General features: G+C 34.5%; 2 protein-coding genes and 1 long non-coding RNA gene across 3 annotated transcripts; 1 reads left to right on the top strand and 2 right to left on the bottom strand.

The window, feature by feature from the left end:
- Positions 1–619: 619 nt before the first annotated feature.
- LOC109538196 (mitogen-activated protein kinase kinase kinase 7) lies at positions 620–17,001 on the top strand. Its single transcript, XM_019905337.2, has 8 exons — positions 620–835; positions 964–1,257; positions 1,498–1,677; positions 1,955–2,194; positions 2,560–2,772; positions 3,228–3,300; positions 12,388–12,578; positions 16,239–17,001. The coding sequence occupies exons 1-8, from the start codon at positions 755–757 to the stop codon at positions 16,473–16,475; spliced, it is 1,509 nt and encodes a 502-aa protein (XP_019760896.1). The 5' UTR covers positions 620–754; the 3' UTR covers positions 16,476–17,001.
- Positions 14,578–15,579, bottom strand: LOC109538197. Its single transcript, XR_002172008.2, has 2 exons — positions 15,062–15,579; positions 14,578–14,994 (listed from the first exon to the last, which is right to left on the bottom strand). It is a non-coding gene; the product is annotated as an uncharacterized LOC109538197 (long non-coding RNA).
- Positions 17,002–17,119: 118 nt separating the features above from the next.
- Positions 17,120–25,687, bottom strand: LOC109538195 (gastrula zinc finger protein XlCGF57.1). Its single transcript, XM_019905336.2, has 11 exons — positions 25,470–25,687; positions 24,055–24,246; positions 23,687–23,958; positions 23,408–23,629; positions 23,209–23,307; positions 22,945–23,158; positions 18,168–18,381; positions 17,942–18,112; positions 17,762–17,880; positions 17,431–17,703; positions 17,120–17,376 (listed from the first exon to the last, which is right to left on the bottom strand). The coding sequence occupies exons 2-11, from the start codon at positions 24,242–24,244 to the stop codon at positions 17,285–17,287; spliced, it is 1,866 nt and encodes a 621-aa protein (XP_019760895.2). The 5' UTR covers positions 24,245–24,246; positions 25,470–25,687; the 3' UTR covers positions 17,120–17,284.
- Between the last annotated feature and the right edge of the window lie 705 nt (positions 25,688–26,392).

Here is a 26,392-nt window from a genome sequence, read left to right as displayed (position 1 = left end):
CATGTGTAAATATATAACTCGATCATTTTTGAATTGTTTTAATTGTTCTAAAGACCATTGTTATTAACAGTCCGATACGATTGATTCTAAAGCCAATCAACCGATATACATATATGTTTTAAAGTAATTAAGTAATTTTAAATATGTAAGTCATCACAATAATAATCTTAAAATAAATTAGATTTTTATACTAAATTGAGACTTTCTATCAACATAATACATATCTACAAAATTTAAAATCATTTCTTGAATGATTGCTGCAGTTGGGACTTAAACAACTAGTCATATTTTCGAAATTAAAAGGAAACTCAATAGCACCATATTACAAATACATGAGGAAGGTCAGAAATTGGGCTCCACAATGGCGGACGAGTCTGCTGTATTTTTATAGTGCTATAACCTGTGCGGCTTACTGACATCTGTATAATAAATGTGGCAATGCGGCACAGAGGCTGTTATACGATATGCGTTAAACATATGTAATTTTTTTTATTGGTCTATTTTACAGGTAAATAATCCAGCAACTCCTTATAAGTTACAAAAATTAAAAATTCATAAGCCCAATACCAACAAAATTAAAAATAATTGTAATTTATGTTTTATATGTTGATCCCTGACTGCTGACTGGTGACACTGTCAATAAATTTAACCTAAATTTAAAGGCAGTGTATAAATATTTACCCTTTTAGTTAGTTCATCCCCATTGATAATTTTTCCTTATTTTTGCAACAAATATGTGAGTAAATGAAATTCAATGGCGACTGACGAATCATTCGATAGTGAGCACCAGCACAATACAAGAGAAATTGATCCAGATGAAGTTAGGAAACTTGAGGTATTTTTAATTTGAATTTGATAAATTATTTGTAAACATGTCCATTTTAAACGATTATTGCTCATTATGATCATCGTTGGAACACCTTTCATGTAAACTCGATATTGAGCTTTTATGTCTATCCTTAGACAATTGGAGAAGGCAGTTTTGGCGTAGTATACAAAGGAATATGGCAGGGCAAATTGGTCGCCATAAAAAATATTACCAGGGATGCCGAAAAACAGGCATTTTTAGTGGAAGTAAGGCAACTTTCCCGAGTCGACCATGAGAACATTGTAAAACTATATGGGGCCAGCACAGGGCTCAAGTTTTTCCTTGTGATGGAGTACGCTGAAGGTGGTTCTCTATTCAATGTATTGCACAAATCTCCGCTAGGCTATTCCATAGCTCATGCTATGTCATGGGCCTATCAATGTGCAAAGGTAAGTAGTAAGTTTTTAAAATACGACAAAAATGTAAGAGGTTTATAGTATCTATTGGCAAGTACAGTTGGTACCATTCAGTCAGTTATATTTTAATCACTCAACGACAATGTGGAGTCAGCTCACATTAGTTTTAGGTACATAAGTTCCCTCTTAGCACATGTTTTACCGTGGATTCATAAACAGCTCTACAAACATTTTCGTTTCCATACTTCATTCCAATGATATTTTATTCTTCAGGGAGTTGAATATCTTCATGCTATGAAACCCAAGCCGCTCATTCATAGAGACCTGAAGCCTCCCAACCTTCTACTGATCAATGGTGGAACCCACTTGAAAATTTGTGATTTTGGAACAGCAGCCGATAAGAACACCTACATGACGAATAACAAAGGATCTGCAGCTTGGATGGCTCCGGAAGTAGGTCATTACTCACATACTTAATTATAATGGGCTACTTGCAAGCATCGGTGACATATTTATTGCAAATATATTTTGCAATTAAAAGGGCAATTTTTTTTCATTGGTGACCGTATCAAAAAGTTTCCAATTTTTTAAATATTAAAAAAGTAAAGGAAAAAGTTCAGGGTTAAGAAGTGTTTAAATAACATAACTTTAAAAACCGCGCAATATTTGCAAATTCTCTCTCAAGCAAAATATGCGATGATTCTAAGAACATTATTCTATTTATGTATAGGTTTTCACATCATCCCGATATACGGAAAAGTGCGATATCTTCAGTTGGGGCATCATCTTATGGGAAGTGCTGTCAAGGAAAAAACCGTTTTACACCCAGGCTAGTTCAGCCTTCTCCATAATGTGGGCTGTTTATAAAGGCAAGCGACCACCATTAATTCGCCGATGTCCCGCCTGCATTGAACAGTTGATGACTCAAAGCTGGGACCATGATCCCGAAAAGAGACCCAGCATGGAAGAAGTGAGTAAACTTAGCTAATTGTGCGTTTATTTCATTCTTAAATTAAATAAGTTTAGGAATATTAACATTTTGGATTATGGTTATTTTGGAAACCTCGTACACAATTGTAAGAGCTCAAAGAAAGATATTTTGCTTTCAATTGGCACTTCAATGCATTCACGACACAAATGTTTTCATTAAGAAAAATGTAAAAAGTAAAAAAATCCTCTTTGTTCACTCAAATATTGATTATGCCAGTAATTTATTACTTGTTGTAAATCAAATAAATAAAACAAATGATAAAAGTTTCATAATTTTCTGTTGAAAAAGCATCTAAATGTTTTCTTGTTTGTTATTTGCAGTTAATCTAAAATGATTTTTTCCAGATTGTTGCTAAAATGGAGCAGATATGTTCCATCTTGCCTGGGGCAGATGAACCCATTCAACCAGGTGAGCACAACTGGGAGGACGACGAATATTCGAAGGACGAAATTGAAGAAGTTTTTGACACAGAAACTAATACAAATGGTAGTAATGTGATCAGAACTTTGCCTCAACCATCTGGGGACATGGGTCAGCTCAGTGTGGAAGTCGATCCCGTAAGTAAAGATTCGAGTAGAAATTTTGATTATATGTATTAATCTATGAAATTATTAATCTAGATAAGGATTATTCAAGAATTCATTGATTTCTTTAAATTATGGGATTCATCTCTCGAAATTTTTTTTACTATTTAAAAAAACTTTTCCACGTTTAATTTTTCTCACTCTAAAGCTCATCATTTAGTTGAAATAAAAATGACACACTATTTTCTTCAGTTAGAACAAATTTTGCTAAACCCGTTTGTACTTAGAAAATGTGTGTTTTTAATTGCCGCATTTCTCAAATTCACTCCTAACTTATATTTGTTTGTTATTGAAAATTAATATAAATTATTCTTTAAATAATTTAAGCAATTTATGAAAATTGTTGTTGTATGAAAGTTGTTCTCGCAAAATTAAGATTTTAGTATCTATGAAATATTTAAATTTTATAAATTATAATTTATTTTCAGTTCTGTTGGGACTTAACTGATAACTACGTTATTAACCCCCGGCCTGGATTTGACGAATGTTTACCAAGAAGAGGTAAGTACTCAGAATGGCACTGCAGGTTTTAAGCGCAAAATTTACATTTTGAAATATGGGAAATAAAAACACGAATTGAAAAAGAAACCAAAAAACTGCCAATTTGTTTGACTTTTTTTTGTCTGTGGGCCAAATTATACATCATACATATATTTGAAAAGCTGGTTTGGCTTACTAGCGGCTTTCACATTAGCAATAATTATCCAACGTTCTTAAATCCCACATTTAATAACTATGTTCTTTGCTTCATTACACCAGCAATTCCGTATCAATCGACATGAGTTTACTCAATCCCACAAGCTGAAAACACTGCGTTGAATATCTGATATCAAGGCATTTATATTTCTTGCCCTCTAACATTTGCCACATCCTGAATCACTAACCAGGTGTTGTTTTCTTAAAATATTTGGCTTGTGGCAAAGCACAATCATTGGAAAGTAATGCGGTTTCAACACTAGGAACAGATTGCGCCTTTTTTTCCACAACGTGTAGTGTGAGAGAGATATAATAAACGCATCCAAAGTAATTCGGGATTTGCAAAGATATTGCTGTTTGAGTTCAAAAGCGGATATAAATTACTCATCGGACTCACCTAGACTAATTGGTGCATATGCTTGGCTTGGATTCTCCTTAGTATTATTGTATTGTATTTGCGTGTGGGTTGGCGATGCGGGAGACATAAACAATGGTAATCTTAAGAGTTTATTGACCTGTGGAAAGAAAATATGGGTGAGTCTTTGAGATCTATAGTTGAATGTGGACACTCTATAGTTGCGGGCTTCTTTAATCTTTGGTGCATTAATTGATTTAAACAACTTTTTAATTTATTATTCCTCTAAATGGTCATTGGGTCTCGATTTCATCACTTTGATTTAATTAATTTTCTAATTATTAATAGTTTACATCTTATCGTTATTAATAGTCTACATTTACTGGAGTTTACTGATTTATGAGTCACACCCGAGCATTAGCTGTTATTTAGGTCGCCCTGTAAAATAAGAGCTTTAGTAACGCGTGCAGTATTTACTTTCGAAAATAACAACAAAATAATTTAAAAAGCGCTTCTAAGCTGCGAGTTAACTAAGAGTGTCGGCAGCCCTAAAAATAGGCATTGGCGTCTTCAGAAAATATCATCAGACCGCTCTGCGATGTGTAATTTATCAGGCGAAAATCTCTCAAACTTCTGTAATTAACGCTAGATTTTTTTCATGGCTCTTTTACAGGATTTAGAACTTTATCTTCTTCCGATATTAAGAAGCAGCTATCAATTAAACATCAGTCAATGTTCAAAATGGACACGATGAGATTTTAATTTCCTGTAATTTTCGGCAAGAAAATGGTTTTTTTCATAAGATCCCAACTCGAGCGCAATCCGGGTCGGAAACAATCTTCCTTGTCGACGAATCCCGTCGGATTCCCTACGCTTGAATCATAATTTTCTGGTGCAGCTGTCTGGGTTTGATATTCTAATTTTATAGTGTTTTTATTTAGCGTACTTCTGGCTTCTGGATGCTGATTAGTCAGCTTAGCGGGCATGGATCTATTTCTCTAAATTTATTGTTTCTTTGTCTTCTTTTTACAACCAAATTTATTTTGGTGGAGTATTAGTTGCAAAACATGTCTCTTTTCGTTAGTTAACGCACATAAAGCTAAAAGCGATTATTTTGTTTTTTGTGTCTATTGGATTTTAATTTAAACTAAAGGATTTTCATCAAAAAAACACTTTTGGAGCCATTCCGATTTCTCTAGGTAATTTAGAAAAAAAAATCCAAATTTTTAAAATCACGGAAACAGAATCGTTTCGCTATATTTATTGTTGTAACTTAACCTTGACGGGCAAAGCAAAAATTGGTTTCAACGAAAATAGAAAAATATTAGTCACGATTTGCGGAACAATCAATTTTCGACAATGTTAGCCTAAATCCTGAAATAAGATTATAATTATAGTAGCAAAATACAATTATTTTTAATGTCCAGGCATGTCTGGCATGTAAGTTGGCATTCAATTAAAGTAGCTTTCCTCGATGATAATTCCATTAACGCGAAACTATCAGCCACAAATTTTAAATAGTTACCTTTTGCGAACCGATTCGTGTATTTAAAATATTATATAACGCAGATATCGATTATAATTATTCGAAAAAACCAACAGTGTTCTCCGACTGCCACTAAACTTCGCAACTTAAAAGCAGTTTCATATCAGAAATATGTGTGATAGCTAGTTTAAACTGAGTTGTTCGGTTCGTGGTTTGAAAATTGTCTAGTGTGACTGTAAATTTAATTATTCCAGCAAATATAATCAGTTTCTAACTGAATGTAAGTTAAATTTACACTAACAATTTACTGAGCCTCCCATTGCTTTAGGACCTGGAAATAAGTATAATTTGCCAGCTTGGATCATTCATGGTATTTTATTTAAATTTTACAAGTTTTTGAGTTGACAACCCACTTGCTCGTGGTCAATTTGCATCAATTTTTCAATCTTCGTATTTTAACATTATATAGACACATGCGACTCATAAAGAGCGCGTATATAAACTGAAAGCGGCCAATTGCCATTACGTGGAATTTGTCTTTTAACACATCGCATCATTTTCAGGAAATCTATGAGACATTATTTTGTTTTCGCTTAAATTCAGCAGTTGATTCGATGGTGAAAATTTCATCGTTTGTGGGAAATGATTTAGAAAATCCAATAATCAAGGCAAAATACTTTCGGCGAACTTGAAAGGCAAAACCGGACAAGAGTCCAGAGACCGCAAAAAGTAACATTTTATAATGGGAAATGAATCATTAATCACAACTTTATGCAAGTCATGTTTCATGATTTTTCGATAAACATTTTTCAAAAATAGCTCCTATCCTTCGAAATATCGACAGAAATAAACAAACAGTTTAGAACGAACGGGCAGCATGGACAAGGTTACCGGACATTAGTAGCGCATATGATTTTTCCAAAGTCGAAATTTCAAATCGTCGCATTATATTACAGGGTGATAGTTTCAGAAAGGATCGTTTTAGCCAAAATTCCGCTTGTTTTTGACAGACTTTTGATTAGCAAATCACTTCAGTTAAGTTTGAGGAATCTTCTTATAAACACCTACTTACTAAACTATAATAAACACATTGATTCTTGTGAAACTATAGGTAAATTATCAATAAAATAAATATACATTGTTTAATGGGAATTTTCTAGACTATGCCGCTACTACTGATCGATCGTCAGAAAAGTAAATACAATTAAGAAACTGTGTCAAAAAATAATTTTTTGTATGTAAGCATATTTTATTATTACATTATTTATTTTACCCCAGTTTACATTTGCGGTAACTGACCTTAACCTATTTGAGGGAATAATGGATCTACACAAAACTACTACAATTCAATCCAGCCCCAGTACTACAAATTTTATGTAAGAAACTTTATTACAAGAAATCACGTTTTTGCAGATATAATGTAATTAGAAATGCATTAATTGTTTCAGTAATCTTGTTCAGTAATCAGTATACTTAAAATTGACATAGTTTTTTTACGAATTTGAACTCATACTTCGAACAGTTTTTTTATTACCTCCTCTGAGTGGCTCAGTTACTACCTATTACAAAACCATGTTTTGAATCAAATCGCGCAATTTTGTTTACGTTTGTCTTAATCAGTTGATTAGTTCTTGTTAATAATATATTGTTAAAATATTGACAATCGTTATAAAAGAAAGTCCTGCTTTGAGTCTGCGGTCGTTCAAGTCTTGCTGATTTCAGCCAATTAAGATCCAATTTTTACTTTTTACGTACTCTTCCGTATGTTTTATTTTTTAATCATTTTCTATCAAAATCTTTTATACATTGTGACTTGCATTTAAAATAATTCTGGCAATCTTAAGAAAATTTGCCTTAGATAGAAATAGATTTAAAGAACATCAATTTTGTACATGCAAATAATTATGTGTCTTACATTTCAAATGGAATTCTTCGCCTCGTAATGCCATAGTAATGAAATATTTATAAATTAAAATTGAAGAAAGTTTATTTTATTATCTATTAGTTTAATTGGATAAATGAAGATTTGAAAACATTATTTTTTCATCGCGGGACCAAAAAAAAACCATAGAATAAGCTTCAGAAATGGTAAAAAAGTTTTTCTTCCGAAAATATGAGACAAAGTCTAAAAGCACTTTAAGACCCGAATTAATTGTGAGATTTTGCGTGAAATCTAGTATTTCATTGTTTGTAATGTTTGTATGTAAAAAAAATGTGCAACTTTTGAGGTCGATCGAATCTCCCAATTTGAGCTAAAGGCTAAGAGCGTTTTTCAAGAACCGCACTAATTTGGAATTTTTGTATTTTGCGTGAAAACTAGAAATATTTCGCAAAATATGTGGTGGTATGCGTGGTCCTATATAAAAAGTGTGTATTTTAAGGCTATTCCGCAATGACAACTAGAAGTTTACAGCACCCGATTAACAAATATATATACAGGATTATTCAGACTATACGACACGGAAGATTGCGGCTAAACTATTTAATTTTAAAAGAGTATTATTTTACGGATAAATGGAGGCCCGTCGGGGTAAATTTCAAAATTACTTTCTAATATACAGGGTGTCCCAATTACTTGATTCAACCCAAAGCTGCATTTTTTTAAATGGAATGTTCCGTACATTATTCTGTTATTAGTGTCTGCGATCGAAATAAATGCGACTTTTATTAAGGTTTATCATACGTCATCGTAACTAATCATATTACGGTTTCTGAGATATTTGGAGTTTTGTGAAAATGAAAACGAGGACTCGATGAATTATTAAATTTGATAATATTGTATGCGATGTCCATGAAAACCTGAAGAATTAGGTATACCTTTAAAGCATTCAATGGAAAGTAAAATCTGCATCTGTTTCTATTGTAAAATACAGGGTGTGCCATTTAAATTAAGCAAGTTATTACCGTTCAAAACGTGCAACGTTTCAACACAATTTTGGGACATCCTGTATCATGTACTCCATTTTTATTAATTTGGCATGAAACAGCATCTATTACTAGACGCAAGGTTTACCTTTGGATTCGAAATGCAAAATGGGTGTTGAGCATTTAAACTCTGCATTTTCACAAGACCCCAAATATCTCAGAAACCGTAAGCTTTAAGCATGATAAACCTTAATAAAATTCACTAATGATCCATCCACTTAAATTCCATTTGCAAAAATGCAACTTTGGGTTCAATCTAGTAATTGGAACGCCCTGTACATTAGAAAATACATTTTAAATGTATGGGTTACGGACCTCCACTTATCTGCAAAATAATACTTTTTATTTTTTTTACGGACCTCCATTTATCCGTAAAATTAAATAGTTTAATCGCAATCTGCCGTGACGGATAATCTGAATAACCCTGTATAATAACTAGAATTTTCTTGTCTAAGCTGATGAAAACCGACTATATTCAACAAATCTAACATTCGAAAAAAAAATTTAAACTCAATTTTTCCTTTATGTGTCAACATATTTGTATTTAGTGTATCTTTATGTAATATTTCTAAATTGGCGTATTTCCCTGTGTGTAGATGTTTATGCTTGAAGAATTGTGCAAATTTTTTCTGAGCCTCTGAAAAAAAACAGTCTACTTTTGTTGTGATCATCAATACAACGTTTTGCCATCTAATAATTTAGCCACACAAACTGAGTTTTATTGTAGCGCTTTCGCAATTTTCTAGTGGATATTAAAAGCGGCAGCTTTCCAGAAGTTTTCCTACTCCACTACCATTCGGAGCTGGGAAAATAAACACCGGCCGATTACACTGTTACTATTAAGAAAAAAATTGGTAAAAGTAATGTTTCCGATATCCGCATCGAAATCCCAATTCCTATATTTATCAGGCGTACGATGACGTGGGCAAGACTATAGCGGAGGCTCTGCCAGATCACTTGCCAAAGTCCACAGTTTTCTTAAGAAATCCGCGAAACGAATCTGCCAACTGTACGTACGGAAAAATGAAAAGTTGCGTTCGTTGCCTTTCGCTTTTTTATATGGGAATCAAACAAGTGGTTTTGTAATTTATTTTCAAATATTTTGCGTTGTGTTTCCAGTTGAAATATGCGTTCTATGTAAGGGTATAGACACGCAAAACAGTGCCTAATTTGGAAAATTGGAGAAATGTGTGATTGTCCGATGGCGGGTGTTTTCACCTCTCACGAAACTCATCAGAGTTGGATTATATTTAGGGAGTGTAAAACCAGCAATGGTATGTAACAAGATGATTCATACAATTTCCTTTTTTATATGTCCAATTGAACAAACGATTTTTTAGTTTTTTCCTTTTATGATAGCTGGAGGTATAAATAATAATTTGTAAGCATTTTTGTCTGTTTTATTACATCTTCGAACTTTCCTCTTAGTTTAAAGTACGATAAAACACCTTGTAGATACGTAGCAGTCTCATAATCGCTAAAAACTAATGCGGTTGTCTGTCCATGCAATCAGTAAAGTAGCTTGTTGCATAAATATAGTTTTTTTCTGCGGGAATGGTCAATTACTTGACGGTTTTCTAATAAATCACTGTGAACTGAATGAGTAACCCTGAACGACTCAGAACGGTAACAAGCAAGATATATTTGAATCTGTTTAAATGCAAAATTAGGTCACTGAAACACAGTGTTCCATGTGAAATATTTTTGACGTGCAACTTTGAAACGCAGTCATAAAATTAATAGCGAATTGGAATTCGACAACGCTGTTCAGAGTGCATATTTTTTAGAAAAAATATATATTACGCAAAACAATGTAAATACTCAAACTGAATTTCGGTTATTTTGTTTGGATTTGAACGGCAAACAATTAATAAGTTTTTGGCATACACCTTTTTTTGTTTGAGTTTGTGTGTCCGAACGTCTGAAAACTGAAAACTGTGAAAAACAAACCACCTGAACTGCTAATTGGACCATTAAACATATATGTATTTTTACGTTTTAGACAAAATTAAACCAATCAAATGTCATAACATTAACTGATGGTTTTTTGGCAAAACGGTGGGTTGGTGCGTTAACAATGAAAAGTTCAGAAAATGTATTAATGAAATCGCCCTCGCCTCGATTAATAAACATTTTCAGTTATTTTCGTCAAGTTATCATGACACAGTGCAAGTTGTATTCTTAGTAGTATAGCCAGGTAAAGTTAGAGATAAACAAATTGTTGTTTTAACCATTTGAGTCTTGCGCTTAGTCAACTGTTTCTCAACTTATAAAAACTTAAGAAATAAAACATACGAGGGTCTTTTGGTAAGTCAGTGACTGAATTTCCCGCGCAGTACCTTTAAATTTAACACTGCTCCCGTTAACTGTCGTCTGTTAGTAGACTGCTGTGAAATTTTAAGCACGCTACGTAATTTAGTTCGTGTCTAACAGTCTAACAGTCATTGAAAGAATTGACTTCGTCAATTTCGACGAAAATAGAAAAAAGTTAATTTTGAGTGCTGATCAAGCTTAATTTTTTACGTAAAAATTATCAAAAGAACGAAGAAAAAGCCTGATAAATACTATTGGAGACTCCGCATCATCAATTTCAATGGTTAAGATGCGGTTTACTGAGTTTCGTTGTGGTCGTACAAAAAAAGTACAAATGACGCAGGACGTTCTGGTCGTCTAAAAGAGGTTGTTACGCCAGAAAAGGTCGATAAAATCCATGGAACTATACTGAACGAACGGAGAATAAAAGTGCGTGAGGTGGCTGAGGCTGCAAACATCGCAACTAAGAGGGTACATCACATTTTACATGAATATTTGGATATGAAAAAGCTATCCGCACGATGGGTGCCGCGATTGCTGACACTCGACCATAAGCGCTCTCGTGTGATCATTAGAATGAAGATTTAGCGATGTTCCATCGCAATCTGTACGGGTTTTTGCGACCGTTTCGTAAGCGTTGACTAAACGTGGATCTATCACAAGACACCAGAGACCACAGAACAATCAAAACAGTGGTTTTCTTCAGGTGAACGTGCTCCAAAGAAGGCCAAAATGGCTCTTTCGGCCAACAAGGTGATGTGTCATTCACATCGATTACCTTGAAAAGGGTAAAACGATCACTAACGCATATTATTCAGAGCTTTTGAACAGATTTGGCTAAAACGGCCATACTTGGCGAAATAAAAAGTGCTGTTTCATCAGGACAATGCACGGGTGCACACATGTGAAGTCGTCATGGTAAAAATTCATGAATAAGGCTTCGAACTGCTACACCACCCAGCATATTCTCCAGATTTAGACCACTGCGACTATTTCCTGTTTCCACACCTGAAAAAATGGCTAGGCGGTAAGAGATTTGGGTCCAATGAAGAGGTCATCATTGAAATAAACGGATATTATGAGGACCTCGAGAAATTATATTATTTGGAGCGGATAAAAAAATTGGAAAGTCGCTGGACTAAGTATATCGACATCTCTGTCACAGCAGATTATGTTGAGAAATAAAACGTTTTTTGGCCAAAAAAAATATTTTATTCAAAAAGTCACTGACTTATCAAACGACCCTCATAAGTTGTACTTCAGGAATTATTAACGGTTTGCGTTTCATGTTAAATGCGTGTTAGGAACAGCGCGGTAAAATTAAACATGTAGTCTTAGATGGGAGAAGCGATAAGACTATGCCAAGAATATTTTCGCAAAATGACACACAATCGTCGGCACTATAATTAAAATATTATTTTAGAGGGCCATTTCGACGTAAAATTCGTTGTAATTAAGTTATCAAAAGTATGTTGCCAGTTATTTGGCCCACCTCCTTGTGTTTGCGTTGAATGATTCATTCAATAAGTTCATGCCGAGTCAAATTTGTGTCAGTAAAAATTACAACGATATTAAATTAAATAACAAGCCAAAGTATTTGCCTTTCAACGATACGATCAAACTCATAAAAACTGCCTGCTTTCATAAAGTTTTACGAAGTTTTTATTCATTTGTGAAAAGTAGATTGCGTGGTATTACAAGGGCACAGCCTAACTAAGGAAAAAGCAATTAATTCAAAAAAGTTTCAGTTACAGGAAGTGCAAAATGTCGAGTCTCGACCAAGTGGTGTTTCTAAAAATTATTTTCTTTTCAGGTTCGCAAAATACAGTTACAGCCGGTACCTTTAGTACGTCCCAAATATCCCACACTAGTCCAGATATTGATGACGACATTCTACTGACCACGTTGGATCCTCACTTAAGGCCAGCCACGCCCGACTTGGATGATCCCAGATCTTTGGAGAAATTCGAAGAACATAAAGCTTTAGCTAAGGAGTACCTAAAAGTACGCTTCTATTTTTTCAGTAAACTATTGCAGTTGAGAAACAGATAAGAGCAAAAGGGCGACCTAGAGGATACTAGAGCATAAACAATCGTCAAAATCAATTTGGACACAACGAAAATATGGCATTTACAGCAATTTCTTGTTGTTGGCGATATTTTACCTACTGGTTTACTTTGGGTGTCAATTATTGAGCCAAATTTTGTTCAAGTGGGAGGCACATGGAATCTCGTGTTGACCTAGCCGGAGTTAAGCCAAACGTGTCATTGCATGTCTCAGCCGATGTATTTTACTCTATTTTAAAAATTCAGTCTTGTTAATTAGAACGTGATCTTTCCAAAACCAAAGAAAATGACTGGCTAGAAGCGCTAATTAAAATTAATTGTTTCTCTATGTAAAGTCGGATTGAAACGTTTACCCATAAATAATTTCAGTAGATCATTATTATGTTACGATTCATGCTCACAATTAACCATGTAAATTCAATTTAATCAAGAAAAACCTTTCTTTATACATCTGCGATAAGTTAAAGCAGATAAAATTCTAAACCTGGAATGTATTCGAAATATCTGTAAAGCGTAAAATTTTTGTAAATATTTAACAGACCCTCAAACTTTTTTCGCGTTAATCTCAGGCGCCTTCTGACGTAAACTAAAATGAATTCCTACAACAAACTAATTTGTTAACGGATCGGAATGGAATTTTATTTGATGATGGAACGATTTTTGTTTATTGCCCATCAACTTGCGCTTATTTTTCTTTGGGAATAATGTTAATTAATGAAAATAAACACTCACCATGATCGGGCGAAATTGTTTTTTGTCTATGAAAAGTGTAATGGTTTTTTTTTTAATTGCTGTTCAATCATTGGCGCAAGCCATTCTTCTTTGCTTCCCAGTTTGTTTGAAAAACTCTATTTTTAAACTTATTATGTTATCGATGGACGTTTTCACCGAAATTGCTGTTTTCAGTTTTCCGCAGACATGATGTGTGGAAACATGATTTATCCACTGAGTTAAACAGGCTGGATGGCTTGCAAAATTTCATGCAGAAGTCAGTGTCGCATATTTTTGAAATTTCCATGTTTTAAAATTATTATTGCGTAATAGCCATAGTGAAAATTGAAAACGATTTATGGCCATATGCTCCGCCAATCCCTTTAATTCCGATTAACTAAACGCGTTTAAGAACTAATCTGGTTTAAGGACCGAGCTGCTATGCACTGTTGAAATTTAGCGGTGGATTAGTTAAACATTGTAAACAACGTGTTTTATAATTTCCGACGTGCTGAGCTTCCTAGCCTGAATTATTATCTCGCCCGCATTGATTGGGGGTTAGAAGGGCATGAAAATGCTGATGGTCTGATGAATACCTTTTATGCCAAGCTGTATGATGGTCTGGATAGGTTTGTTCCGAAAACGGTTAGAGGGTTCACCCTGTTTTGATTCGTCTCTCATTCGAATGGTAAAGGAGAAACTGTTGTTTTTGAAGACCTAAAGTGAGGTGATCTACTGTGAGAGGATTGAGGGTCCTGCGGCATTTTGAAAGCAGATCAATTCCAGGAGAACTTATGATGCGATTCCGGACACTGTTATGCATGGGGACGCTTCCTCCTCTTCTTCGCTTTCTCTACTTGTGAATGCTTTTGCTACTTATTTTCGGAGATCCTACATCATCTCATGTTTCTGCGACTGGAAACGATGTGCTCTTTGAAATCGTGGAGATTCGTGAATCAAGTCCTATCTTGTCTGAGAAGAATGAGACCTGCCCGTACTGCAGGACCGAACAATCCATGTCCCACAGTTTTTGTTGAGCGATTGTGCAATTTTATTTTCAGCCCCTTTGACCAAAATATTCAATGCTGGCTTCCGCTCGAATGCGTGCCGGTATTTAAGAAGGGCGCAAATAATTTATTACAGAATTATAGACCGGCGTCAGTTATTTGTAATTTCTTCAGGAACAGATTATCTGTAAGTCAACATGGTTTTCTTAAAGGCACATCCACAGTTTCCAACATAATTTTATTACTTAATTCATTTTGAATACATTTAATGGTAGATCTCAAGTTGATGTAATATATACGGATTTTTTCCCAGGCGTTTGATGTGTTGGATCATGCTGGATGGTGCTCTAATATCATGTCTTGTTCATGGCCCTGCAATGTTCATTAGCTCCTACCTATCACGCAGATCCCTGAGAGTGAAGTGTTGTAGTCAGCCCACGCTGCTCTTTGTGACAACAATAAATGACATTGTTGCTGTTAATATAATTTCATAGTTGGACGACATGAAGCCATTCTGTAGGGTAACCTCTCTTGATGACTAGCTTCGTCTTCAGCGGTCTCTTGATGATATAACTGCATGGTATGGTAGAATGCGACCTCCCCTTAATGTATCCAAATTAGCGTCATGTCTTACTCCTTGAATCGTGATATGATCGAACATATATAATTATAAGATTGGTTTCTCCCCGTTATTGAGACTCACAACATGTATGGATTTTTTGCTTTGCATATTTGTCAATTAACAGACTCAGCGATAAAGATGCTTGGATTTGTTATCAGTTCTGTTAGATCCAAGCTTGAATATGCATCTATCGTATGGTCTCCATTCTCGGCTAACCACATTAACGCCCTCGAAGCCGTACAGAGACGTTTTCTAAAATACTTAAGTTACCTATTGGCAACAATGTACATAATTTTTAACTTGTTAAGTATTCATTGAAAAATACGGCTTTCGACAAAATAGAGGACGCTCCAATAACCCTTGGAAAGCGAGATACATATTTTCACTTTAAGGCATTTTAATATCTTTTGTCCTTAAATCTGCGATTGCATTAGATTCTTCCTTAATAGCTCGAGAGACAGTTTGATGAATTCCCATAAAATATGCGATACAATTTTGACGAGCATACAAGCATAAAAACGAAGAGCTTTTAAAATTTAGCTTAGGTGTGATAAATTGTTATTTCTGTAAGATAACAATTATAACAATTAATAATTACAATTGTTTTAACACGAATAATATTCATTCATTCATAATGATTTTGCTATTCATAAAATAAACGAATTCTTTGGATAACTATTTAGATTTTTATCATTCTATGTTTCCAACTTGGATGGTGTAATGGTGGCCAATTTCTTCTAACCATCTAAGCACGACTGGTTTTATTAACCGAAAAAGTCTATAAAAACATTTCGTCTAGTGTATCGAAATATTTGAACTGAGTTAGTTGCTTTGGAAAAGATTAATATCATTTAATATTATTTCATCTTCCAAGTTAATTCTCGAACTTGCTAGAACGAAAACAAAACCCTCAATTTCAAATGTTATGTTATGTACTTAAACTAGTTTAAAGAACTTAATTCTCGGACTTGGCGGATTAAAGTTAAACGCGCATATCGTTTATGATTTTTAATTCGGTTTAACGCTTAATCCCGATTACCGTCTGTCGGCGCATACGGGTATTAATGTTGAGTACACATTATTTCATCTTATAAATTATTTAATTTAGATAGTTTATTGATTTTTAATAGAGTTGATAATCCTTAAAGATACGGTCAAAAGAACTAACTTGTGTAAAATTGAATTAGACATCTTATTAACAATATGTGGTTTTAAATAAAATATCTTATTAACAAGAGCATGTATTGTCTTGTTCCAGATGCAAACAGAAATGGTACTAATCAACCAAAGAAGAAACGAATTGTTGAAGATGGAGGCCGCCGAAGAACAACGACAGCAATCGTTGCGAAAAATGCAAGAAGAAATAGAAGCTCTTCGATTAATGAAGAACTTTTTCGAAGAGCAAGTGGAGAACGCGAACCAGCAAAACCAACTCGGTTCCGCAGATGGGTGGGTGATGGTGCAACAGCAAAATCGACAAAATAACCAGGAATGAAAAATATTCAATAACAGTGTGATTCGTGTGAAATTATTATAGGAAGCTTGAACATTTTAAATAGCTGAACGATTTCGGATTATTATTTTACAAGTGTAAATGCGTACTATGAAAAAAACTCTATGGAAAGAGAAACATTGAATGGTTCAGCTAGTAGAAAACTCACGCTCTATCTACTACCCAGTTAATAGTGAGATATGTAATAGTCTAAAGATATAGCGTAGTGATAAGAAGTGTACAAAGCTCAATGTAAAAAGTGTATATGTTTCATATTGGCATTGGTCTGTGATTTGTAAAGGATTCCCATAATTGGTTTTAACAAGAAAATGAGTAGTAAACCAAAAAAACTGACAGTTGATGCTTGAATGTAACCAGTTTAGTAGCAAATTGATATTACCTGACATTTACCATGTAAAAGTATCTGATTGCCTAATACTTAAAGTAAGGCTTATTTTTATATTGAATTATGTTGATAATGTGTATATTGTTATTTAATAGAACAATATAGAAACTATGTAATGACAAAGCTGTTCCTGAAAAATGTTCACCTGCTATTCAAATTATTTGCTGTTTGTTAAATTATGGCTAAAACGTTAAATAACCTTCACCATTATCACAATCACTATATTCGAAACTACTTCAAATACTTCAAATACCTTCTATTGAATTACACATCACTAATATATGTATATATCAAATAGCATGTAACCCTAAATCTATGCCAATCCAATAATTTCAAGTTATATGGATAAATAGCTTTGGTTAAAATTGCATGCAATAAATTTGAAATTCTTATCTAAGAAACCGTTTCAATCTTCTAAAAGTTCGACTTTTACATTTACCAAGTTAGACAAGTCCAGATCGTCGGATTTGGAAAACTCTGCGTTGTTCTCAAAAATATCTGAAATAATTAAAACCTTAGTTGATTTATTTAGTCCGGTAGTCCTCATCTTACCGTCTCGGTAATCCAAATGATAATCTCCCGTATTAGTCACTTCTGAGCCATTTTCGCTGTTTGATTTATTTGCACCGTTTTCGCTTGTCGAATCATCAGTGGATTCCATATCCTCGTCTTCAGATTCAACGTCTGCCAAGACTTTATTTTTATTCTGAGAATCTGATACTTTGCCAGCACTTTTTCGTAGGCGATGCTGCTTTAACATATGTTTGTCCAGGGTTTTCTTGTGTTTAAATCGCTTGGTACAATTTGGACAGTTAAAGGGCTGAACTAAAAACAACAATAAAATGAAGATGTTTAAAAACGTCCAAAAAAATGTACGGTTTACCTTTGTCGTGTTTGTATAAATGTGACTTCAAATACTGCTTAGTTTTGAATTTTCTGCCGCAAGTAAAACATTCAAATTTCAGTTTCGTTTCGTGGGACATTTTATGGACGTAGAGTCTCCTATTCAATGATCCAAATAGATCAGTTCGTGCAACTATGTAATCGTATAATTCAATGTTACCTGTTATTTTTAAAGTACTTTCCACATTGAGTGCATCCAAATGGTCGCTCATCAAAGTGACTAGTGGTATGATTTTGCAAACTAACTTTGGACGAGTAGCTTTTAGAGCATATCAAACACTTGTACTTTCTTTCATTGGTATGAGTTACTGAATGAAGTTGTAGATTATATCTGGGAAGAATTTTTTTAAATTTTATTACAAATACGACTTGCGAACATAATTCACCTCGATGCAAATGTCATGTTGCAACTGGAACACTTGAAACATTTGTAATGTGTTTTGATATGGTTGTTCAGCAAGAACCGGTTGATGAACGTTTTCTCGCATGTTTCGCATTTATTCTCCATTCCGTCTTTAGTGTGCTGAACACGAATGTGCTCTTGCAAATTTTTCGGTTTGTCGTAGACTTTATGGCAAAACTCACAAGTTGTCGGTTTTTCTACAATGGATATTACTAACAGTAATTGTCAACAGCCATTTTTTATAAAATAACATTAGTGTTATTTCAACAATAGCATTAAGCTATTTTCATCTTAGAGTTTCAATTTCATCATCAAAATTTCACCAAACACATGCCTAAAAAAGTGACTAAATGAACCAAAAACTATACGAAAATCATTGTCATTCTGACTGTGCCAAGAAAAAGATCAATTGTTGAAACAAAGTAAGTTGGGAATTAAATAGGAAATGGAAAAATTAGGACATTTGTTAGCTCGCAAGTTTAGCAGGGAAACCTATATTATGTTAGAGACTCCATCACCTTTAATAATCAGGTTTAAAACTTTACCTTACTGGCCAGAATCATGAAAGTTCTAGGTCCAGAATTTATATCGGTCAAACTGAAAATCTACGAAACAAAAAAAAATTAAAATTGAACTGAAAGCAAAGTATAAAACAACTACACTAGACACAGTGCATCTATTATATCTATACAGGGTGTACCACCTGGAATCGCCGCGATCGATATCCGGCAAACTGTAATTAGGACAAATTTGAAAATTGGATAGTGCCGAAGTCATTGGGGGCAAGCGATCTAAAAGACTTCCAAGATGTCCTCACTTTCGGTTGACCAAAAGTAGGTATCAACTTCTTTTCTCCTTAATAGCCCCTAACTGTCCACTCCTGCACGTAGAACTCCCCTCTTCACTGTTTTGGACCACCTGTTGCCATTTCCCCACTTTTTCGGTAATGTCTCCATCTCACCATCTTAGTTGTGGCCTGCCGAAGCTCCTCCTGTTTGCTCTTGGTCTGCATTGTACGACTTGTTTTTTTTTCATCGCGTTCCATCTTGTCTGGCGACGTGGCCTACCCAGTTCAATTTTGCTTTAGTGATAGTCTTTATGACGTCTTCAGTTCGGGTTCGTAGTCCGATTTCCTGGTTTCTGATTTTGTCGCACCGACTGACATCTAATAATATGCGTTCAATCGCTCGTTGAGTCGTTCTGAGACTGTTAGCTGATGTAATGGTCATTGACATTGTTTCCATTCCGTAGGCCATCAACGGGAGGATACAGGTATTGAAAGCTTTTGTCTTTAATTTTGTGGAAATTTTGGGGCTTTTTAAGATATAGCTTAGTTTTCCGGTAGCCGCCCACGTCATTCAAATTCGTCTATCTATGTATTTTCGCGGTTTGGTTCTCTGCCCAATTTTATAGTGTGTCCTAAATAGATATATTCGTCCACCTTCCTGTACCTTCCTATACCTGAATGTGGTATCCTCCGAAATCATGATCTTGGTTTTCGTGATATTCATTGTAAAGCCTCTTTCTTCTGATGTTGTGTTTATTTCGAGTAACAACTGTTGGATTTCTTCCGTGTCATTGCTGATTAAGACAATGTGGTCCGCGAATCGGATACCGGTCGTCGATGATGATGCCTTTTTCTTCCCAGTTCAGATCCTTGAAGAGATATTCCATAGCGAGAGTAAATAGTTTAGGTGAAATTATGTCACCTTGTCGCACTCCTTTTTTCCATAGGTATTTTATCTGTCATGGGGTCTGTCTGAAATTTTGACCTGAATGGTAGCATTGTCGTAAATATATTTTAAGAGCTTTCAGTATTTGCTGTCTATTCTGGCTTTATTCATTGTATTGAAGATAGCCTACAGCTCGATAGAGTCGAAGGTTTTGTTGTAGTCTACGAAGGCTCGGTGGAGTGGTTCGTTATATTTGCTGAATTTTCTATTAGTGTCCTCACAGTTTGAATTTGTTCTACAGTACTGTATCCTTTGCAAAATCCATCTTGCTTGGGGAGTTGGCAGTCGTCAAATTTATTTATGAGTCGATTAGTAATTATTTTGGTTAATAGTTTATAAGGATGTGGTAGTAGACTTATAGGTCGATAGTTGTCGATTTTGAGTGTGTACCCTTTTTAGTATACTAGGACAACAACGGAGTTTTTCCAAGTTCCTGACACTTTGGCTTCGGAAAGCCATTTATTTAATTATATTTTTATTGATTCTAGTGTGGCTACACCTCCTAGTTTTATCCCGTCTGTATTGATTCTGTCTACACCGGAGAGTCCGTTCTTGAGTTGGAATAGGGGGCGTGTTAGACAGGGTGTCCCGTAAGCTCATGATCAAAAGGGTACTGCGATATTCTTTGGACCAAAAGAAGACGATCTGACCTCACTTATATTAACAAAAAATGTCTGGCCCCTCTGCTATTGATGGTCAAAGTTCTTCAAAAAAATTATCTTTTTTGAAATATCGGGAGACTCGTACGATGTATTTTAGTGAAACTCGTTGTGAATTTGTTCTTATGTAAGACTCATATTTTGATGAAACAATCGAGTTCAGCCGTTTTGGACAAGTGGTGAATTTTTGAGTGTCGTGGTACAAAAACTACCAGAACTTTTTAGCTGGAGGATGAAATCAACTCATTTTTTTAGGTTGATGCACTAATCATTTATTCACAATATTGTGCTCTTTGTAAAATCTTGTGGCACTCATAGCTTTTGCGAAAAAAAAAATTTTGCTTCCTTGCAACTTAACAATGTTAAGAAGAACAAGAACTTTGACCATCAATAGCAGAGGAGCCAGACTTTTTTTGTTAATAAAAGTTAGGTCAAATCATCTTCTTTTGGTCCAAAAAATCTCGCAGTACCCTTTTGATCATGAGCTTACGAGACACCCTGTAATTCGCACGTGGTGATATCCGGAATTCTTCTTCTGACCCGACGTTCATTATGCTGATGTTATCATAATGTGTTTTGTGGTTGTGGTTTGTTAGAGGAGTATAGTTTATCGTAAAAATCTTGGACGGTTTTAGTAATCTCGGTCTTCTCTTCTTTCAGATTGCTGTCTGTGTTCATCAGTTTATGTATCCTAATTTCCATTTGGTTTCTTAAGCATTTCATGGTCGCGTTGTTTTCAATCGTTGACCGTATAAGTTCTGTGTTATAGCTCCTAATCTTTTTGTTGAGCTCTGCGTATTCTGGGGAGTCTGGACACATGCTTTTGCGTTTGATCATCATCTTTGAACGATTCGTTTTCGAGCACATCTTCTTTGTTGCTGTACTTCTGTACCGCATTTTAATTTGTTGTCCGGGGTGTATATATATCCATGTTTTTCAGATCATCGTTCTTGTTTGTCAGCTTCCTTCACAATTCAGCTTGGTATTTGTCGATATTCTTTCCTAGCTGTTCTTTTGTGGGGAAGACGTGTTGTTTTATGAGCTTGTTTCTTTCTGCCTTGGTATTTATTTATATAATTCGTTTAGAACCTCCACGTTTGTGACAATATATAGTCGATCTCGTTTTCGGTTTGAGAATCTGGGCTCTTCCACGTGTACCTCTTATTTGGTGGCTTTTGGTGGCTAAAGCGGCTGGGCATGATTAAGATGATATGATATTGTACCGTGGATGGCCGGGTATCAAACTCTTTCTTCAGCTTCCAACTTTTATTCCACTCGGTATAACTTTAAATGCGGAACGGGAACAAACTAACTTCAAAATTACCGCCAACTTCACAAACGATAACAATAACACACGGAAAACACGCGTTTCCGACTCGCGGGGTTTAACCTCTTCTGCACCCGGTCGCTTCTGGCACTTTACTCTCTTGTCTGGTTCTCCTCGCCGCTTATATAGACTCCTTCAGGTAACCCAGATGGTTCTCGAAATCTCCAGAACCGGTGCGAAACTTCCCGCTTGTCAGTGTTATATTTGACAGTAAATGGAGCGCAAATGGGCCTCCCATTTACTGAAATCCTACGAATTTTGATCCCTCCATTTCAAACGTGAGTACCCCAGGCCATTTCCGTTACAATATGATATGAAGATGTCAAAGGATAGAAGTATTTCTTTGGCATTTGATTGTATTAAAATGCCCACTTTCGTCATGGCAACTAAGAGTGACAGTATTTAAAATAAAAAATAGCCATATGAAATCACTAAATTGACAATATTTCGAAAACTAAACACTTTTGGAATAGACAACTTTACATAAACTAGGCCTTATTTTTAATACTGGATAAGATAAAATTATCAAAAATAGGTTTTCCATTAAAAAAAATTGATTTTGGGCGGTTTTCTCAACTTATCTTCTTAGCACTTTGTATTAATATTTAACAAAATGTTGTTGCAATTCCATTAAAGTAGGTCCTCTTCAACAAGAAATGTGACTCAAACTAAGTAGCACATATTCCCTAATAAGAAAAATGAATAATTATTCGAGTCGCTGCATCTGTAATTGTTTAGATAAAATTTCAAATATATAAAAAACGGTTCGACATAGGCGTCTGATATTATCCACGAATTAAATTTAGACTTTGGAGTAGAATTCAAAAATGTAATAATTAATAGGTGTTCGATTTAAAATACGCAAGTTGATATCTACTTCCGGTATAATCGAAAGTGCGGCCATCTTGAAAATGTTTTAGAACGCTTGCCCCCAATGACTTCGGCACACTGTCCAATTTTCAAATTTCTCCTAATTACAGTTTGCCAGATATCGATCGCGGCGGTTCCCGGCGGGACACTCTGTATAATCTGGAAAATTACCTTCCACATGTTCAGTTTTTTTATGCTTAGTAAATTCCGCCTTATCATAATACACTTTCTTGCAGAATTCGCACTCATTTATCACATGACTTCGATTGATATGCTTCCTAATTTTGGTCATCGTGGAGAATATTTTATTGCAGTACTGACATGGAAATCTTAGTTCCGTATGAGAAGACAGATGGGTTCGAAGTTGAGTATGATACTTAAAAACCTAAAAAATAATAAACTGTAGTGTATTTTTTATATTTTCAATTTGATCACCTTGTGGCAAATGTTGCATTTGGGTTCTGGTGGCTGGGCACCATGTTGGAGAATATGCCGTCGGTATTCCGAGGCCACTTGAAACTCTTCTTTGCAAAACTAGAAGAAATGCTATTCTACCCTTTAAATTTTCCAACTGAATGTAAAATATCATTAAAATTTAAAAATTAGGTAATAAAAATACAAATAACGGTCTTACCATGCAAGTAAAATCTTTCACTTTCTTAGCATGGGTATCCATGTGGCCTCTCAATGATCGTTTAGTTTTGAACGTTTTCCCACATGTTTCACATTTAAAGTTAAACTCCAATCGATGACATTCCATGTGACATTTTAAAGTATTCGCTGATGTAAAACCTTTCTTGCATTTATCACATTTAAAAGGTTTCTCGCCAGTGTGAACAAACATGTGTTCATTCAACTAAAACATCCATTCTTATTAGCAATTTGGAACAGTTAGTTGTAACGTTCTGTACACCTTGGTAACTCCTTGGCATAATAAGTGGCAAATTTTACAGGTTCTTCTTTCAATCGAGTGCTGAGCTCTATGGAATTTATACTGATGAAATTTCTGGAATACTTCATTGCAATCTTGGCATCTGTATACAGTTGTTTCATTTTCAATTATTAATCGTTTCTGGTATTCAATATCATCTTGATCTTCACTGCACAATTCCTCTTGCGTCTCTTCCTCGATGAACTCGTCGGCTGGTTCGCTTTTTAATTCTGCGATTTCAGTCTTGGGCGTCTCTAATAAAACAATTAAAGTATTACATGGCATTTCATTGAATATGCAACATTTATTTTTGCATAAGTAAATACACTAAACACTTGGTACATACTAACCACATGACAATGATTCAGTAGCACTTTCTTCGACATTGCGTCTAATGAGTGTTGAGGAATCTTTTAGTAGTTTAGTGCTTTCAATTGATATTAAAGAACTAGATGATCCTTGCGACGATTCAAATTCGGTCTTGATAAAAACTTGTTGAAATTGAGCATTATATGAACACTCAGTATCGCCTCTCATCATATCTAGAAATTTGCACGCAACCAAAGAATTAATGAAACAAATAAGACCTAAAAATAACTGTTGATCTAGATTATACATTTGTCCAAAGATCAATGAACGAAAGTGTTAACTCTAAAATGTGCATGAACATGAGTACGCAAATGCTTTAATTCAGAGATATAGAGTACGCTTTTCTTATAAAATGAGGTGTTATAGCTGAAAAACTTGTATGAGTGATTTGAATATTTTTTTGCGGTTTAAAACGATTAAATTTTACATCGTTTTTTCCCTTGCTTGATTTTTTAGATTAAATTAGCATCTCTCGACACATTTCATACTTATTATCCATTTTATATATACTACTATATAATATTAATTATAAACGATTTACACAACAAAATTTGGACTGCTGCGAAAGATTTCTTTACATTTTTTTGTCTATTTTCTTATTCATTGAAAACGGTATTTACATGCCTTTTTATCACTTTATCATCGACGTTTCTAATTTCAAGGTTTCACAATATTCACGATCAAAATAAAGAGTGTAATCATGCTTCATTAAACAAAAATTAGGAAGTTTTACTAAATAGATTTCAAGTTCAGGTAGATTTCTACCTGGTTTATTCGACAACATCTTTTTTTCGAAGAATAATGGCAGTTTAAAACATAAGCAAAACTATATAAAAAATTAAACGGGATAAATAAAGAAAATGGGATCGTTTTTTTCTAAAATAAATAATGTCTTTTGTCTTTAGTTCATTTTTCAAGTTCGTTCTATCCGGACTTAACTGTATATATAAATCACATTTAGGAATGTTGTTACTACATACTACATACTGTTGTTATGTACTTAATTTTCACAAGAAACTCCACTAAGGTAAGTTGTTGATAAAGGCATTATCTATTCTTAACTTGAAACACGAAAGCTTGATAAATTTAACTAAAAAAAGATCCGTTCTGCGTTCACAAAAGCAGATTATGATCTGTGTGAATATTTTTTATCGGGTTATTTGCTCCGATTTGGAAGCAAAATTGTGAAAAAAGAGTTACAACTAACAATACAACATTCAAGCGATATCAATAACTATTTTAATCGTGATTTAAGTCAATTGAAATAAATGAACGCTACGTTGGAGTAATATGATAAATGAAGAATTACCACTGAAGTCAACATAAATGAGGCTTAATTTATTAATGCTACAATATTTCCAATCTAATTAAAGGGTAATATTGATTTTAAACTCACCTCAAGACTGAATGATAACGTAACCCCTTAAAACTACTAAGTCACAATCTCGTCATCCTGTTTCTTATTCGAATTACTGAAACGTTAAACATTTAATAACAAAAAATGCATTTATTTAAAAAATCAATACGCAATGCATTTTTTATGATAAATATAAATTAAATTATTATTGTTTGACACTTCTAGTTCTAGCCACAGGTTCTAGCCGTCCAGTTGACTTTTCCCAGATGCCAGCCAAAACATAATCGCCGAATACATATTCATCAGAAGCGAAACGGCACAACATAGGATTTATTTATTAGAAATTAATTCAGAATATCAGAAAATTTATGGTTTACAAACATCGAATGCAAATAAAAAAGAAAAATCTTTTTTAAAAGTAATTAGAAAAGACAGAGTAGCGAATTTTCATTGTAAACACATGACGTTTTTAGGAACGGGTAGGACTTTACTCTTCTATAGTCCGTATTCGGTGCTCAGCACGATTTGTGAACAGTGTGTGCGTCTAGTGATAACGCCATATCTACGTAGGCGCGAATCTGGCAGCTCAGGCCCCGGTGAATGGTGCGCAGTTTCAACATTTACCTTTAGTGCTATTTGAGGAAGGAGTAGGGCTCGGAATCAATCTCGAATAATTCGAGTATTCAATGCAAAAAGCGAATAATTATGTCTAGTCACTACTCGAATACACCAACATTATCAAACTCACAAGGTGCAAATATCTTTATATGCACTTTGTATACTTTTATAAAATAAACTAGCTGACCCGGCAAACATTGTATTGCCATATAAATTATTCCTAGGGTTTTATTTCATCTCTAGTGGGAGGTTTGCCCACTCGAGAGCTTCAGTAGGCCGTGTGTTGAAAGTTTTTTTAGACTTAGCCAGTTAAGGCTTTTAGTCTTTAGTGCTGACCTATGAGT

The sequence above is a fragment of the Dendroctonus ponderosae genome, unplaced genomic scaffold, assembly GCF_020466585.1.
Source record: "Dendroctonus ponderosae isolate FM_Combo_2020 unplaced genomic scaffold, Dpon_F_20191213v2 Dpon_F_20191213_2, whole genome shotgun sequence".
Taxonomy (NCBI): domain Eukaryota; kingdom Metazoa; phylum Arthropoda; class Insecta; order Coleoptera; family Curculionidae; genus Dendroctonus; species Dendroctonus ponderosae.
Note: the sequence above shows the minus strand (reverse complement) of the source record. Positions and strands in the feature narration are given on the sequence as shown.